This window comes from Aythya marila (assembly GCF_965140915.1).
Source record: "Aythya marila genome assembly, chromosome: 2".
Classification (NCBI taxonomy): domain Eukaryota; kingdom Metazoa; phylum Chordata; class Aves; order Anseriformes; family Anatidae; genus Aythya; species Aythya marila.
The window spans coordinates 127,462,170-127,480,903 of NC_139043.1; the positions used below are offsets into that span (position 1 = coordinate 127,462,170).

The window sequence follows — 18,734 nt, forward strand, 5'->3', positions numbered from 1 at the left end:
AAAGTTAGAAAATCTTTGTATTAACTCAGAAAAAAACAAAGTCAAAAGGTTTTTTTCTTCTTCTTCTTTCTTTAGAGGAACAGCAATTAAATAAAAAACCCCACCCAACATTTAAACAGTTGCCTCTTATGTACAAAGGAACGAAAAGCTAGCAAAGCGCATAGCCAGAGAACAGTCTTTATTTATTTATTTACTCTCCTCAGGTTCACGCACCTGAATATCTGAGTTTATGTACAGGTGGACAGCTGTCCACACGAGTAATAATCACAATACTTCTATTTGGCTAAAAGTCGTATAAAAAAAGACAAAACACTTTTTTTTTTTTCTTTCTTCAAATACTTTCCAAATATATATATATATATATACTAAAAGTATTCAGTATTTATTTCCATTAGTGCCAGAGTTGGAAGCTCGTTCTCGTTTTAAAAAGTTATCTTGGTGACGGTCAGCGCCGGCGAGGGCCTGGCTGCCGCGCTCAGAGCTTGGCTTCGAGGGACGGCCGCGGGAGCTGCGCCAGACCCAGGGGGTTGCAGGTTGCAGAGAAATGCAGTCATGTCTTTCTGTTGCTCCTCCAGGCCACATCCTGGACACGGCGTCTCCCAGCTCTGAGGAGCCCCCCGTACCGCACCGAGCACCCCCACAGCATGACCCCCCAGGGCAGCCGCTCTGCTGATGGCCATGGGCACACCTACCGCAGGTATTTCGGCAGATAGCCCATGAAGACCTGGCCTCAAGCATTTATTTTCCACATCACTGTGTTCTGTGGATCCCGTTGTAGGGGCCCTGGTAAGGAACATGCTTTTCTGTTAGGCAACATACAAAGAGCACTGCATTTTTTTAAGGATGGCGTTTGAACAACAGAACAAAATGAAAACCCAAATCCTCCAAAGTACTGCAAGTATGCTTTATGCAAACAGCACGGTCAGGTAGCTCGATAAATGGGGAAACATAATTTCCACTCTAATTCTTGTAAAGAATATAAAATTACGGGCCGTAGCCCACCAAATACAAACACATACTGTAAAAATATTTTTCAGCTAAGCATAACGTAGATGAGTGCACATATCTGGGTAGGAAGAAATACCACTGCCTTCACACCAGCAGCAAATATTTGAATAGGTTGCATATAAACAAAACCTTTCTTTGTTGATCAGTCCAGGCTTGCTTTACTCTAAAGCAAGGGTGTTCCTTGTGTATCTTTAATTGTTTTTGGGTCTTTCTTCCTTGAAGATAAACCCTAAGAACACACTTCATTCATTGATCCTATTGGGCTGATGCCCATCACAGCAACAACCCCAAATACAAGTATTAATGCACGCGGTACCTTTCCCTTCATTTAATTACCTCAGCTACAAGAACAAGACAACCCTGTTCATCTGCCCACGGCCTTCCAACAGCAGGTACATTCAGACCGAGCCCTGATCCTTCTCTCTTGCACACCCCAAGCCCTGAGGCCCCGGCGGTGCTCAGGGTGAAGGCCCGAGTGCTGCTCCCACCTCTCGCCTTGCCAAAGCTCGGAAGCACATCAGGCAGGACCAAGTGCTAGTGGAGTTGGGGGCGCTGCCAGCTCCTGCAGCTTGGGAGCCGCTCGCCTAGAGGAAAAGGTTGGAAAGGAGCCAACGCAAGATAGGGGATGCAGCCCAATGAGGTGCATAGATGGTGTGTAGACATTCATTCGCACAGGTCAAAGGGAGCGTCCTCGCTAGGTGGGTCCATCACCGTCTGCTCTCAGCAGAAATGTGACCTGACAAAGCTACAGGAGAGCAATGAAGCACACGTCTTGTGATTAATGGCAATGCCATGGCATTTCCCACAGAAAGAAGCAGCTCCTTCTTGCTTTTCTGAGATAACTTGAAGTACGTTTCCCTTCAAAGCCTCCCGTTTCTTCAAAATATGTGTAACGTTACCACGGATTTTGAGAGATTCCAGCTCAGTGGTGGCCATCTGAGCACCAGTGTTGATAAACCTGCCCTGAGGCTTATCAGCAATTACAAGCCCTAACAGACAAGCGAGCAGGCCAACAGAAACCTGGATTTAAAGACGGCAATGAGCTAGATTAAAAAGTGATTCTTTTAAAATGCTGACATTCTCGTTCAGTAACTAGTAGTGCTTTTATGCTTTTTTTTTTTTTTTTTTTTTTTTTTTTTTTTTTTTTTTTTGGCTATAGCTGAGCTAATATTTTGAAAACTCTACAAGTTTGCTCGCGGCTTTTCTTTCAGTCACCACTTTGGAACCTGGCTGCTTCCCGGGAGGAGCATCTGTTGTCCTGAGCGTCCCTGAACACAACAGTCATGTACCAGGCAGGATGGGCTTCAAAACAAGCAGAAAACCTGGGTTTAAACGATCGCTTTTAATCTTGTTTTCCATTTGTGCTTTTTTTTTTTTTTTTTTTTCCCTGAAGAAAATTTGCTTTCTCATTTACTAAAGCACAGTGATGTGCAACAGAATATAACTCCAACATAGATTAGTGATATTTACTCATCAGGATTTCTGAATTAAAATTATTAATTCAGAAATGCAGTGACTTTGTTCGTGATTCTTCATGCTCTTGTTTTCTCACATTCTTAATTTTTACTTTAGGAAAAACTGGTCCGTGCACTTATGAGATGGCTTAGATTCTTCTCTGAAATTTTTAGTCAACCATACCTAAGCAAATTGCACAGAAAGCTTCTTTAAAACTAGAAAAAATGTAGCTATCAGGATTTTCAAGGAGAAGAGTAAAATTATTAAAAACACGTTTGGCAATCAAAGTGAAGAAACGCTGCCTGTAGCTAGTGGACTGATAATTCACAGAGAAATGAAAAACCAAAAAAAAAAAAAAAAAAAGATTTTTTTCCATACAAATAATGAATATTAAAAGCACAAGAGGATGAGGGCTCTTTCTGGCCTCCTTCTAAAACCCAGTGACTAGAAACAAAGAATTCACTTCCTGAATTACTCCAATGATCTGAGAAGAAACTATTCCTTCTCTGTATTTCAAAACAGTGACTCTGTCAAAAAGCTGGTTTAGTGCATTAACAAACTCAGGAGCTGGTGCTTAGCAAATTAAATAGTTCAGTAGTCTTGCTTTACAGTTTCAAGTACAAAGCACGTGGTTTTTAGTATTTAAACTCAATTTTCATAGGCTTTTTAGACATTAATACACACACTGCTAATTTCACAAATGTTCTTAAGAAAAATATCTGAAATGTTTGGGGTGTCACCGCTTGCACTAATGAATCCCTGCGTAGCTCAAGTTGATTTGAAGTGCTCTGATTCAGCATGCAGGAGCAACTCAGATGCAGACACAAAGATTTTAAACACTTTTTTTTTTCATAGAAAGTTACAGCAAAATTCCTAGGGGAATTTTGGAAAGCCTGAGTCTATACATTCGGATCAAACACTAGGACATTTCCAGTGGCAATGGACTGCAGAGGCTTTTTGACGAGCTGTGGCTGTGGTCCTGTGCCCTCCACCACTCCGCCCAGCTGCTGGGGCTACAGGCAGACACTGAGGGAGTCAGCATAAGTCTGCACGGTGGCATTTATTTTTATTTTTATTTTTATTTTCTGTCTTTTTCTTTTTCTAAGAAGCAGTTGTTAGCCATGTCCAAGTGGCTGGCAGTGGATTTACCTCACCTAAATCTGCAGCGCTGCTCACAGGCTGCCCCCAGAGGGCAATAAGATATCAGACTGCCAGTAAGCATCAGCTACATGCAAAAGTCTCTCTCTTTTAAGCCTTCCTTCAAACACACATAAAAGCACAGAAAGCAGTCAGGCAGCAGAGCCGCTGCTGTGCTGCTGAAGGCCAGCTACCCACCAGCATCCCCTGCTCCTGATTGTCTTCTGTGGGGGAAGCTTGATGGAAAAAGGGCAAGGCGATGTTATATTTGCAACTCAAATGGGGACTGCACCCACGCTGCTGGGCTCAGCAGTCAGCCTCTGCTTGCACCTGGGGATGCAGACATGGGACACTGGGGTGCCTGAGGTCACACACTCGCTGATCAGCCAGGGAGTGGAGAGCCCAGAAGGATTTACCCAAGGAAGGAGGGAGCCTCACAGCCCCTCATCCCTTTTACTGCTCTGTGCTCCACTCACTTCTGCGCTGGGGCAGAGGAATTGTTCATTTAAAGCGCTGAAACTGGCAGCTAAAAATCCTGAAGCTAACCTACATGCAATGGTATTAGGGCCCTGCGTGTGCCACCAAGATCAGAAGGAAGACGATTTCTTCATTAGCACATCTAGGAACAAGAAGATTGTTTATAGGACATTGGTTCCCCAAACTGGGAGGAATAAAGCCAGAAAAAAAAACCAACAACAAATGGGAATAACGTTATCAGGCTGGAAGCAGGTCTGTTAGTGTAAGAGCTTGGTGAGCTCCAGCTGAAAGCAGGAAAACGCGTGCTCACGTATGGCTTCTGGTGCTCACACACAGCTTCTGGGGAGGTGTCCCTGCCCATGGCAGGGAGTGGAAGTAGATGACCTCTTGGAGCCCTTCCAACCCAAACCATGGCTGTGATGCTGTGATCCAGTGATCCTCTAACTCTGTGGTATATCCTCCTTCTGTGAGTTCAGAGACTGCCCAGCACCCAGGGTTGTGTTAGACTAGGGAAAACCTCTCTTTGGTAATTAAGTGAAGCTGATTTAAGCTTTTCTGGGAACTCTTCCCATTTCAACTTGGCTTATTAAATGACTTTACACTTCTTTACACTATTTCTTAAGGCCCATATCAATAAAACTAATGCAGGTTTTGTATCCAACCAAATCCAATGGCTAGCGCGTTGTCTCCTGCTTATCCATATTCCATTTTAAATCATGCAACCCGCTAATATATTGAATTTATTACATAATAAACCAGTTCACACCTACAACATTCCTCAGCATTATCATTAAAAGATTTCCGATCTAAATAGTTCATTTGCTACATTTTATGGAACTTGTATTTTCATCAACACATCTGAGTGTCACGGTTAATTTCTGGGTAAAACTAGAGTAACAAGGAGTTTCTTGTCTTGGACATCAAACAGACGTGGCCCAACAGGTGAAAAAGTTCATAAAGTGCAGTGCAGAGCACATTAAAGCTCCGTGAAATAGATTTACACCAAGGGAAGGACGAAATGCGCTGGTTCTAAAAATATTAATGCAGAAAAATATTTTTAAGAAGGAACTTAAATTTACTCTATATTCTCCAAGCTTGGGCCAACCCAAGCTGCTGTGAAGCCGGGTGTTAGGTGAGGTGTAGAGCTCTAAATCTAAAAGAATATTCCCCAAAACCCGTGACTGACAAAGACAACAACACTTGGTTGTTGTTCCTTGTACCTTGCAAACACGCTGGCGGCTGGTGCTGTGTTCGAAATCCCACTGGATCCCCTCCCTTAACCTGAGGCTCAAACCCAACACGGGCCTGGTTTTAGGGCTTCTTGCTGGATTCCACAAACGTGCCTGGCATTGGTGGGAGGGCTTACACACCGAACAGCACATGCTTAAAACAACCTGCCCCTAAGGCACACCCAGCGGTACCACTGGAAACCCACCCAAGACCTTCCAGCAGCAGTGCAAACATCCCGGTAAGTGTCCACCCTCTCGCAAAGCCTACAGCACGCTTCTCTCTGCAAGCACTCAGACAGGGAGAGTCACAATCCCGCAGGCAGTGACACTGGGAATAGTCACAGAGAGGAAAATCCCAAACCTTCTCCCCGCAGCTGCCGCCCACGGGAGCCATCCCAGCCGATGAAGCTACTGGCAGGGATGAGGGCAGCTCTCCGGAGGAAAAACACGATGCTTTGAGGGCTCAGCTCGTTACAGCACATTTTACTCTTAATTGTGTAACAAGACTTTTTATCAAGCTTGTAATTTAAATAAAACGAGCTCCTTTTCCTCTCCTCCTCAGATTAATCAGACGGAATTCCTGCTGTCTGCATGGCTTGGGAGGGGAAAATGCTTTTTTGACCTTCAACCTGTGTGAAAGACGATCAGCGCAAAAGGTTGCATCGATGCTGTTTGATTCATCGAATTTGGTGTTTTCTGGTCAATTCATTACGCAATCTAGTTTTTAGTAACATTAGCATCTGAACATATTTGGCTTAGGATGCTTCTGAGAAAAGATGATTCATTTGGGCTTTCTTGCCTTGCTCTGTCAGCAGGTCAGGTACGCTGTTACAGAAAATAAACAAAGCCAGGGCTGGCTACTGATGGGTGGCAGAATCCTTCCCTTCTGCATGGAAAATAGTGCGGTGCTTTGGCAGGTGGAATGAATTCGTACCAAAACCAACAGGGATGAGGCCACAGAAGTGGCAGCACACTGCAAGGTAGCATCTGAATGACGATGGTACCGTGAGGTTTGCTGTGTGTAATGCCTTATTCTCAAGCCTCTGGCCTCATCACAAGCGAAAATGTGCCAAGAGAGAAGTTTCATTCGACTTACTTTGCTTTCCTGAGCTATTTTGTTCCAGTCTGTGCCTCATGGCTCGAGCCTGTTTCAGTAACGTCTCTGAATTTCACTTTGTCCTTTGGCCCTTTACTAGAAGAGTCAGAGGGAAACAACCAAACACCCTCCTCCTGCTCAACAGCCCAGATCATTTCAGCCTGACATTTAAATAAAGATACAGATTGTATTTAAATACAGCAATCTTTTTGTACATACCCACTTCCTTGACGAGCTCTCTGCTTAAGAAGGAGCAGATCGTTCAGACCATGCAGTGCAACAAAGGAAGAAATCTCTTTCTTTAAAAATTATTTCCGAAAGAATCTGATTTCAGGCCATCTATTGCTGATTTAGGAAATGTCTTCACAACAAGAATACAAACAGGTAAAGCCCAATAATAAAATGCAAGAGACAGAGCAGAATTTACTCAGAAGTAGGCATTTTTCTGACATCACTGGTGGTTCCAGACTAAACAATTTCTGTAACCAAAGGCAATATTTTTTTTGTCACTAATCTAACATGTGTATAGCTTTGTAAAGGTGCTTTGGGTTACTTCTGCCCTGTAAGGCAACACACCACTACTCTATGCAATTTACAGGTTTCCCTCTCTTCCTTTTGGTTCTTATGAAATCCCAAATTCTGTTTCGTAGCTTACAATGAATAGATATAAAATCATACCAACATTATCACTTCAGAGAGGTAATAAGATCCCAGTGCTATAAAAGCTCATTAAAAAAAAGAGAGTGCACATTTTGCAGTGCTGTACAAACACACACCGCTTTTTTCCGAAATTTAGCCCTTTGAAAGTATTGCACCTTGCTAATAAGACTACCTTCTATTGTCACTAACAGCACTGATGCTCTTTTAACACTAAAAAAATCACACAAAGACAGCATCATCTGTGGCCTAACAGCACAATACCCTCAAGTTTTTAGGTAAGGTTACTTATTTCCTTGCATACTCAGAACTCTGTGCCTCCAGCTCCCCGGAGGAGCACGGAGCACACAAGGGATACAGGCGAGACGACACACATTTATGCTTCTCATGCCTTTTTTTCTGATGTGCTCAAGTAAGTCCCGTTGAGCTCGCTGGCAAATAGACACCTCTACGTATCTAAGAAATGCTTTCACGTGTTAAAATGCACAATTAAATGTTTCTTCTTTCTCGCATTCCCTTTACAACACAAAAAAAATAAAATCCAAGAGTCCTCTAAATTCGTCTCATCTCCAACATACACAACGCGAATCACGTTAAATCAGAAAAAGATAGATTGTCTTACAAAGTGCATATTTTGCTCAAAGCTGTACGAACATCAGCTCCTTCCACAGCCCGATTTCAGAAAAGCACAAGGCGTGTGCCTGGCTTTAGGAAGGCTAAAGGCTTCCTCGAGCACCTCGGTGGTGCTGAGCCTGTGTTTGGGACCAAGCTGCCCCCGTCATGCGCAGCCATTCCCTCCCTGTCCTGGGGATCACAGGCAGCCCTGCCACAAGACATTGCTCGGTGTCAGTGCCACAGCTCCTACAGGTAAGTAGCGACACCCAAAGTCCTGACACCGCGTGCGATTCACACGTCTAGGTCCCAATACTGAAGATGTTGGTGTGCATTTTTATTCACTTCAGTGTACGTGTTTAAGAATCTGCAGAAAGAAGGTCCTGGACAACAGCAAAAGATCGGAAAAATTATTATGGGCAAAAAAAATAATTCCGTATAAATAAGGAAAAAGTTGAGAACTTGCATATGTATTCTTTCAAAATACTGGTTAATATGGATCGGTAGGACCTTGGGGTGACTGAAGCCTTTGCAGATATGGAAGGAGTTTGGTGGTGGCATGGTCTCTTTTAATTTCATGTAGAAATCAGCACCATGAAGAGTGGAGTACTCAGTACCCCTGGGTTATCATCCTAGTCTCTGATTTTTTGCTTGCTGAAGTCATTTGGTAATTCCAATATAGACAAAGTATGCTTTGACCAAGCAGCTATATGAACAAGAACCCTTTACATTTACAGCAGATTTGGAAAGACTTACACAAATGTATAGGTTTATACTACATTTAGGTTATGGTTCAAGCTCACTTTCTGTATTTTGTATCAGCTAAAATGTCTGGCTTGTGTTTGGACCTTCATAAGCTTTAGTGCCGAGTGAGCTCACATTCCCCAATTAATGCTTCCTTCCAAGCATTAATAATACATTAATAATTCAACTAGTGACATATTGCTCTTCAGATTTTGCCTAGAATAGAAAAAAAAAAAAACAAAATTCTTACCCATCTTCCATTCAAATAAAACTACACCTTGCCTTTACAACCCTCCTGTGCTCCCTGAGGAAATCTGCATTACCCTAATCTTTTTTGTTGTTATTGTTGTTGTTGTTGTTAGTTTTCCCAAGGCATTTTGTATAAACATTTTAGTGATGTCTGTTTATCTGAACATTACACATTACACGCTAATGGCTGGAGGGCGAAACACGGTAAGATGAAGACCGGGGGGGGTCAATCATATATTTTTGAAGATGGTTGGTTTCTAATGTCGAGGCAGAAAACCTGGCCTTCCCGTTTGGCAAAGGTGGCAAACACATCCAAATGTGTCAGCATCCCTCCTTGGCAAGGAGCTACAGCCAGAATTTTGATTTAATGTGGACACCCTGCCCCATTAATGTAATATTTTGTGTAGTCCAAAGTAACAGAAAAGCTAAAATAGTGTCTGCCTTGCTAAATTAATTTCTACCAAGGGTAATTTGGATATCTCACGTTTACATTCAAACACTGAAGGAAAAAAAAAATCTTGGCATTAAGACGTGTTAAAAAAGCAAGACCCTAGCTTGCTATTGAATTTACCCATTCCCTTACATTTTGAATGGATTCTTGCTGTTAGCATAAGCAAGAACAGGAGCAACAAGTAGTTTATTTCGCGTGGTGCCATCAGCAGCAGACCCTGCTTTCAGGGCCTTTTGGGATTGTTAGGCAAAATGGCCTGTGTGAAGCCAAAAGCAGACAGGCAGTGCTCTCCACATCGAGCTACAAACTCAGGAATTGAAGATGCAAGGCCTTTGTACCTTGTGTTTGGGCAGCAGTGAGGTGGCTGTCCACGCGGAAGCGCTGTAGTCCAAGATGGAGAAAGGCCTCCAAGTGGGCGTTATCAGTTCCAGCTGTGCGCTGGCTTTTTTGCAGCCCTGAGGAAGCTTTTCAAGGTCAAGCAGATGCAGCCAAGGGCTGCTTCCACCTAGCAGATACTGAATGCATTCAAACCATCAGCTTGATTAGTGTCTGCTAATGACTGACTCTCTAATTACGTTGCTAAAGGTGTCATAAAAGCCTCCTGCTCACGCTGGAGCAACACCTCCACCACGCTGCTTTGTAACAGCCCCGCTTCCCACCAGCAAAACCCCGACAGCTGCAGGACAGACCCAGCACCCTGCCAGGTCCCAGTTCCAGTGCTACCACTTACAGGAAGGTTGGTAACATGTCAGCAGAAGACAAAACAAGACTTTACAAACACTTCCCGATCAAAGTAGTTTAAGAAAAGGAGCAGCACAACGTCTCCCTACAGATGACTGGAGTTTATACCGACAGAAACAAGCCTCTCTGGCAACCTGCTCTACGCATGGCCAGCAAGCTTTGCGTGTCTTGCCTTCCTCCTGAGATGGTTTCTCGACATATGACACAGAGAGAGGATAAAAGAAATGACTTTGTGTGCCACACTTTTGGCTGGGCCTGCCTGTCCTGTGATCTGGGACCACTTCAGCTGGTCACAGCCTGTATCAGACTGTCTTACTGGGTCAGGATGAATGAAAAAAAACAAATGCAGCAACAAGGAATACGTTTGGGCTATGCCGTGGAGCCAGAACCCATTGTGAAGCACAGGTTCCGCAAGAACTTGTTGCTGAAGCTTTGCCTTCCGTTGTGTTCCTACCTCTGTTACCTCACACAAGGAAGGAGAGAAGGTGTGAGGAAAGCAGGTGATGGAGAAGGGCTGCGAGGGATCCAAGCATTGTCAGAGAGCCGGTGTTCATGCCAGGCCAAAGATGTGCGTAAGGAAACCCAGCAGGAAGGTTTTCTGCTCAGTATGGTGACACAAGCAGGCCCTGCAGCTCTGGCTCACATGACGACGGGTACCTGCACGTCTCTTCATGGAAGAGCTTCTGCTCACTTTGCATCCTGTGTGTCCTTTCACACTTGTGCAAGGCACTGGAGAATCAGGCACATTGGGGTGGAAACAAATTTTTAGGAGCAAGATGATCGGAGCTAGCGCTGTCCAACAGGTGCTGTTTCCTATAGGATGGGGACATGGGAAACAGCTTTGTTCTAGGAAGAAAACTCCTGAAGAAAAGTATTTGGGAGCTGCTCTGTTGACAGCCACTCTGCTACTGATGCCGACAGTCTCTGTACCCAGCATCACTGGCTGCAAGCAGCTAAAGCTAGCAGAATAAATCCTCCCACTTGTGTGTCTTACGGGGAGGTTCGGGCTCTTGCCATCAACGCGCACGTGTCCAGCCACCTGCAGCACACAGACACGGCGTAACGAGCTCTGGCTGCTCCCCCCATCTTTGGGAGGTCAGAGAGAATGACCTACGAACTGCAAAGAAATAGGAAATTGGGGGAATGGTGTGTCCTGACGGCTCTAAACAAGCAAAGCATTCAAGCTAGCCCCTTCCTGGGAAGCAAAGAGATCTAAACTCTTTCTGGAAGGACTGTGCAGAACTCTGACACGAGCCAGGCATTTGCAGGCCAACAATACTGCGTGGAACAACACCAAAGCGATACGCTAAAAAATGGAAGAAGTTATTTCAGATGCGCTCTGTGATGCCAAGACAGAGAGAGAAAGGCTTTGCTGACATTTCTGGTCTTGCTGGGTGTGTTAAGAAGGCAAAAGGGATCTTTGCAGATGACAAAGGGCAGTCAGCTGGGTGCCTGGGTGCCCTGCGGCAGCTCAAGAGGGCTGTGCCATCTCCCTGGCTCAGGCCGGGAGCGAGACACGTTAATCACAATGCCACAGCCAAAAGGTGCAGAACTGATTTAATATAAACTCTGCTGATTAAAGTTTGTGTAAAAATACTGATAGTTTAATTTTGTCCCGGCAGGATTTATGCTGGGTTAAGTGTTTTCCATCCTCTGCTTGTTAACACAAACCTTCTACCACTTTTGATGATTTGCAGCTCTTGTGCCTCTACGTAATCCATAGCAAATCCATACCAGAGGGCGCCCTGGTCTGGCACGAAAACCAATCTTCTGAGCGGAAATCTATAACAAATAAACTTATTACAATAATTTTAAAGTGCCCTCAGGAAAGGTGCTCGTAATGGCTTGACATTATGGAGCCTACATACAATCTAACACATTATTTTTACAAAATCCTCCGAAGCAACAAGGCAAAATACAAAAGGAGGGGAACAACAAACATATAAGCAAATACTGTTAAATCTTACAATGGTCTCATTCACTATGAAACATTTTATAATTAGTCTTGCAGTGCTGTAAGAATAGGGGGCAAATTGGCAGGAGTATCTTTGAAAAGGCCCAGATTTTGTCAGTACGACCACAGTAAATACCGAAACAGCAAGCTCAGTGTTTGAAGACAAAATTTGAGACTATGAATTACTATGAGGCATTTTACTACAGGCATTGAAAAAATACAATATCCAAAGAAAACCCATGAGCCACATTTTGCTGAGGAAAAAAAAAAAAAGATGATAGAACAGTGGCTACGTATATCCAGTGACATTAACCACCTGGTTTTAGATTTATAAAGAAAACAATCCTTCTCATCTCTCTTGATCCCAGATATGTGTATATGTATGTGCCTACATATACACACACATATATGCACATAGATACACACACATAAATAATATATTTCAGGGTCTAACTAGGTTTCTATTTCCTTTTCTTTTTTTTTGGAATAACTTAAGAGAACACAACTGGGCTCAAAAAAATCAAGAAATTGTGTGCATGCAAGCACATCCTGCTGCTTGTGCATGTAAATTACACAATTTGTAAACAACTGCAGAAATAGCACGTTCAAATTAGGCAGCTGATTGCCCAATTAACTTGCTTAAAAAAAAATCAGATGATAACCATCAGTAGCTCCTATTATATATTTACTTCTCAGCATCACTTTGCTGAATTCATAGCACATATCCTCAACAGCTGCATCGTTATTTTGTGCTTTAACACAGGCAAAAGCAGCAATGCATGCTCAATAAAGTACCAAATGAACTTTGGACCAGATTTTAGAAAGCTGTTTAGATACCCAGAGTCCTTATCCCAGGGAGGACAAGGCAGATTAGACAATTTAAAGAAATTAAAAAAAAATCTGGTCTCAATTCAAATGGTATGAAAAGAAATCCAGAAATTTTCAGCCTCTATACCTCTATTAAGAGGCAAAGTTTTGCTTTTTTTTTTTAAGGTGTCTTGTTTTGTTTAACAGGCAAGCATTACTTAACAGTATACGTTCGTATCCTAGTAAATCCTTACTTTATTTTTGTATTAAAATAATTGTCAATCAATTCCATCAAGTTGAGACAACACAGCTTTCCACATTCAGGTGCATACTTCCTAATGGACAGAGAATCTCTATCCAAGTACTGTGAGTACAGAAACTTGTTAATGTGTATATTGAAATGAGTTAAGAAATGGACTTTTACCATAAATATGTTGCTCCTTTGCTGTTGTACGTCTTTTTCGGAGATGACGTTGTGGATAGGGGTAAATTCTTTCCTTTGCCATTTTTTTTTTTTTGCGCAAAATAAATTTTAGCAACTTTAATAGGTAAAAAAAATTACGTTGAGCAAACTGTTATCTTAACAACAATCTCTCAAATACGAGAAAAGGAAGCAAGAGCAGAACTGCTGGGCTGGATCATGTCCCTGAATAGGTATTTGATATAATCCTAGTGGCTGCATTTACCAGTTCGCTACAGGCCTTGTGCAGCAGCAGACGTGCTGGTCCAACTGTCAGTCCTCCCCAGGAAGAGGGAGAGTGGTAAGAAAAGCTACTGGACCCCATTATTCTCATGAGTTTCCATCGAGCATCGCTGAATTTCTTCCCTCCACTTGTGTGGTGACGGTATCTGCTGGTGACTTTCCATTGCTGCTTTTCTTCCTCCAGAGATCAAAAATCCAATTTGGTACTTGAATTACTTTGTTCCACTCTGCTGGTCTGTGCCTGGTTTAAAAATCTTCCAGGAGCACTGCTTGCCCTTCTTGAAAATTCAGGCTTTTGTTTTTCTCCTATAAACAAACAAACAAAAATCCCAACTCCTCCCCATAGCCCCTTTCAAAAATATAATATCATCATGATTATTCGTATCAGGAGAATTATTTAGCAGTCTCCAGTCTTAGTACAGCTTTTGCTGAGTAAATGGTAGCTTATAGGACTCTGAAGTGTTTATTAGAAAGCTTTCAAAAAGAGATCTTCATTTCAGGAACAGAAAAATTGTTCAGTTTAGCAAATACAGATGTTCACAGCAACGAGACTGAAATGGTTAAAAATGATCGGAAGGAGCAAGTAGCTCAAAGAGTTAGCAAAAAATTAACTTTTCCTTTTCTTTTTTTTTTTTAAACAGAAAAACACTAATAGCTGCTCTGGTTTCAATACTTAGTAAGACAGATTTTTGTTATATGTTCTTGTTTTTGCTTTTTATTTATTTTTTGCTCTATTGCTCCACACAGGTTTTGATTAGTGCTTCTCCTTGGCTACAAGTGCTTCACTTTGAAATACAAAGCTCTCTTTTTTTAAAAAAAAAAAAAATCAAAATCAAAACAAAACAAAACAAAACCCCCCCAAAAAACAAACAACCACATCACTGGAGGGAAACCGGGAAGTGATACAGTGCAGCTGTAGCGATCTGGTCCTGCTGTTGTCCTCCCCCATCCCCAAATCCGCCGCATGATTTCACTCGTTAGTCGATGAACCTTTGGCAGGCCTTCTTCCACCGGCAGGCAGTACACCACATATCTCTGTTCTCCATCCCATAGACCTTCCGACACTTTTTCCCCTCCCCTCTAGGCTTCCTGTTGGAGAGAAAGGGAAGCTTGTTAACATGATGTTTTTTTAGCTTTAGCACCCCCAGATCAGGACAAATGACCTAAACGGAGCACAAAAGGGCGAGAAACCCCAGTGTTTCAAAAAGATTTCGGGGTATTTGCGAGGTGACCAGGAACTGGTGAAGCTGGCAGATCCACGGCTGCAGTCTGCAGCAGCTGCTGAGCCTGCTCCTCTATGCCAAGGCTGGTCCCAGTCATCAGGCTAAGCCTGATCTAGAAAACGTGTTACTTCAGCCACACGAAGTGCCGAGGTGTAAGGGATAACCACAGCTATTCTGCAGCACAGCCCAGGTCACATCAGACACGGGCGCTCTTTGGTACAAATACTTTGCATAGCTTCGAGCAGCAGACCTTGACTACGAGCACGCAGCAGCTCTGCAAAGGAGAGGAAAAGCCATCTCTGAAGTTTCTAAGTCCTTGCTGCATGGTTTGCTGAGGCTGATAGATCAAAGAACACCACGGTGATTAAAACCAAGTGTCAACCCTTGCCCTCAGCAGCAAGGCGTTCACGTGTGCTCCTGCTCCTTCCTCCCCAAAGCCAGGCAGGCAGGTGGTACCTGCCTCTAAAGCTCTAATGACTGTCAGGTCTTCCATCCTACAACGTACTTAGAGTTCACACGAGAAGTTCAGAAAATGATCAAAGTAATTGTTAAAATGGAACTTTTCTGTTCAACTTGTAGCAAACCTGAGGAGTGATGCTACAAGGAGAGACCCAGTGCTCATTATGGCAGTGCCATCTGCCCTGGCATCCTTAAATCAAGTCAGTTTATAGATTAAAATTGTTTAATACCTGTATTAAATACTGCATAGCTTACATGGGAATTGCCTGGTGATTACTCTCTTGCATACATATGCATTTTTTGATTACTGAACATTTACTATTGGTCACAATCCATGAACTGGGAAGATCCCAAGTTTGGTTCAAAGCACATGCAATGATCTGAGAATCATAAGAAAATGAAAAGCTTAAAATCTTCCTTTTGGTCTTTGGTTTCTTTTTAGGGTAGTCACCTTCTAGGACTGAGAGATTAAGCATTTCTTTACTGTAAGAAATATAGCATCACAGTTGAAGTTTTTAACATAACTTTCTGAATGCCTTTAAAAAAAAAAAAAAAAAGGCAGACTCCAGTCAAACATCATCTTTAATGGAAGTGAATGTAGCTCACATCTAGGAAGGCAAGGCATAAAGCTTTGCTTTATCTAATTTATTGTAAGATATATTTTTATATCAGTTTTTAACTGGAGTCAAATACCGCAATGAATGAATGGTGATGAGCACACAATAGAGCCCAGCCTTTCAGGAAAAAAAGCAAAGCCACATAATGAAGTTCAGGATGCTTCAGCTGGAACAGTGGGCCTGCATAACACTGATTTACAGGAGAATTTAGATCTGCATCTGAACTCCAGATTCATCTGGCACAAGGCCTGCAGTTGTGCTTTGCAGTCTGCACTTCTCATTTCTCATCAACTCATTTTTTCCCCAGAACTTTACTTTTGATGCTAATGAAAAGCATAATAGGTCTGGAAGGGTTATCCTGAAGTATTTTAGTGAGAAGCTGCCTGACAACTGCAATCACAGTCGGTGCTGTAGTTTTTCTGTTGCTTTGGCCCCTGACATCTTATTTACTAAATAACCTGCAAGTTGTGAAGCTGCTGGTCTGTCAGCAGGAGCTAACGGTCCCGTACCTCAAGCCAAATGCTACTCTAGGCGGTGATGAAAGAACTGTGTGGGCCTGTTTCTGCTCTCCACTCCCTGCAGGACGATTATGAGTTGGTGAGACCTGTCAATACAGACAAAAAAGGCTGCTTATGAACCGCATACAGGCACGAATGCAATACAAACACACCTTTAAGTCTTTGGTAATCAAACCGCTGCTGTTTGTCACAGGTAAACAGAACTGTTCCCAGAAAACGTAATTAATGATAGGTGGTGGCAAAGATACCCGGGAAAGGTTAGTGTGTAACACACAAACACAAATAAACTGGAGGTCTCTGTATAAATACGTCCATTTTTGTATCAGGTACATATTAGCTGCATTTCATTCTTCTGTACTTCTAGCCCTGCAAGCAGAGTAAACTGGAATACAGATCGGCATCACTTCAGGTTTTGGGAGACACAGAAAATGCATGCATTCAATTTTTTTTTTTAAGAACTCTGAACGGCTCCTACTAAAACTTTCTCCAATGTAAGCAAAGAAAATACCTGGAAAAACAAACTCCAGGCTGCGCTAAGATGAATACCAGCAACCTCGTATGAAACGAAGGGATTTTGCATGCTGCTCCAGTCTGTGACCTTGCACTGTTTGTGGATTCAGCCTCGGCGAAGGGGGTTTGCTGCAGGGCAGTTACAATGCAGCCCCCCAAGTCAGCCCTTCTGATCCAGGCTGCTAGCAAGCCGTACCAAATTATTTCCTTTGTTCTGCACTGTAAACCTTCCCAGCAGGTTTCCTCTTCTCTGAATGCTCCTGAGTGCATGGCATAGTTTGGTCTCCTGAGACTTGACGAATAAACGTGCTGCAGGAGCCTGGGAGCTGGGGCCATAATTCAAGTAGCCACGTGCCATAAAGCTTGGCCTTACATAATTCCTTGATTATTTACAGCTAAGGGCTTATTTAGCTCCTGGGTGAATGCCCCAACCACTTACTTCTAAAACACAAGAAAAAAATGATACTTTTGAGCAATTCCATTTTGATATGTACAGAATGCAGCAAGCTTCATCAGTCGCTGGCTACTGCATGCAGTAATAGCAGATATCATCACAGCTCCTTGTGCAACCATGGCTGGCTTTTCACTCCTGCCCTTCTCAAGTCTCGTAATATCTGTCTGGAAGAAGTGACCTAATTTGAGGGTAGTTATTGAATGTGCTTTGAGCATTACTCTATTTTACAGCTATTGCACAGCAGCAAAAAGCTATTAGAGCAGCCACTCTTTCAAATTTCACTTTTGGCTGGCACCTACAGAAATTTCCCATTTAAGTGCATGTGCAGCTCACGTACATGCCCTGCACAGGTTTAGGCCATTACCAATACAGTATTTCATATCTCAAAAAAATGAGAATTTCCTCTCTCCACCTGCTTACCATAACTCAAGTTTTATACAACCAGAGACCACCCACTTCTGTCCTGTCAGTCCTCGCTCCTGAGTGCAGCCTGTTGGCTATGACATGTTGCCTCCCCTGATGCTAGGGGTTATCCAAATTCCTCTTTTCATAAATACAAACTTATATTTTGCACAACTTGAACACACCTGGTCTTAAGGGTCCCACTTCACAAATGGAGCATACATGATTACATATGGAGTATTCATGATTATTTTGGCTTTTTGTCAGTCTTTCTCCATCAGCAGTAACTTTATATTTTCACTTCCAGAAATGCCCCAAAGCACCAGCCCCAGCGTGGAGGTGATGCTGGCTCAGTGGATTCCCAGTGGACTACGGCTGCTTGACATCTGACAGCCAGATCTTAATTCACCTAGCATGTGCTGTGTTGGCACTAAATATTTTCGGTTGAGATACCTGCTGCCTTTCAATATCTACACGTTAGACTTCTGCAGTTGCCTTTAACCAGAAAATTGTCATCTCCGTCAAGACCGGTGTGAGGTTTCTTTGGCAAACCATGCTTTTATGTAAAATCATGCAGATTGTCATTAACTTTCTTTCCATTATTAATCACTTCTCTTGTTTAATCAAGGAGTGATTGGAACATTGAAAATATTTCCTTGTTTTCATATTGGCAAAGCAGTAACTCTGTTCTCGGGCGCTGGTGTTTAAGCATCACTGCTAGCTGGTACTCAGCGTATTTCTTGGTTATCATCAAAGAGAGGAGCATTCTGAAGGTCTCCTGTGATATAAGCACACTGCACAATTGCTTCCAAACACAGAACAGATTCGAGTAGCAATTACAATGTGCAGACAGTGCCTCCCCCAGCTCTCCAAGGAGGGTCTCAACACTGTGGTTACCATGGATGAGTACAGCAAGGAGGCTAAACTGCACCAAAGTTGGGCTTCAGTGTATTTCGACATGCTTTGCAGCAGGCACAAACAATACCTGTTAGCTGTACTCGCTTGTACACTGCACTGAGTGCCAGCTAAGAGCAGGGCCTGAGACCTCAATCCCTGGAGGCTTTTCACATCTGAAGTGCTGTCTGCACAGAGCATTAATGGGAAATGCTATTTGTTAGGAGGGAAGAGTTGGAGCTTCCAGTTACAGCTCCTAGGGGAAGCTGTAGTTACAGAGAATAGCTGTAAACACCAGATTACCAACATCTTCTAGATTAATGTCTAAGGTTAGATG

General features: G+C 42.9%; 1 protein-coding gene across 6 annotated transcripts in view; it reads right to left on the reverse strand.

Moving 5' to 3' along the window:
* ZNF704 (zinc finger protein 704) overlaps positions 1 to 18,734 on the reverse strand; it is a 100,213-nt gene that overhangs the window by 643 nt on the left and 80,836 nt on the right. For 2 of the 6 annotated variants that reach the window (XM_082753126.1, XM_082753124.1), the window contains exons 8-9: positions 16,129 to 16,223; positions 164 to 14,409 (exon numbers count right to left, since the gene is read on the reverse strand). In XM_082753126.1, the coding sequence (XP_082609252.1) occupies positions 14,298 to 14,409; positions 16,129 to 16,223 (207 nt within the window). In that variant the 3' untranslated portion in view covers positions 164 to 14,297. Of the gene's footprint in view, positions 1 to 163; positions 14,410 to 16,128; positions 16,224 to 18,734 lie in introns of those variants that run through there. The other 4 variants (XR_014316889.1, XR_014316887.1, XR_014316888.1 and 1 more) reach the window with 4 other exon arrangements.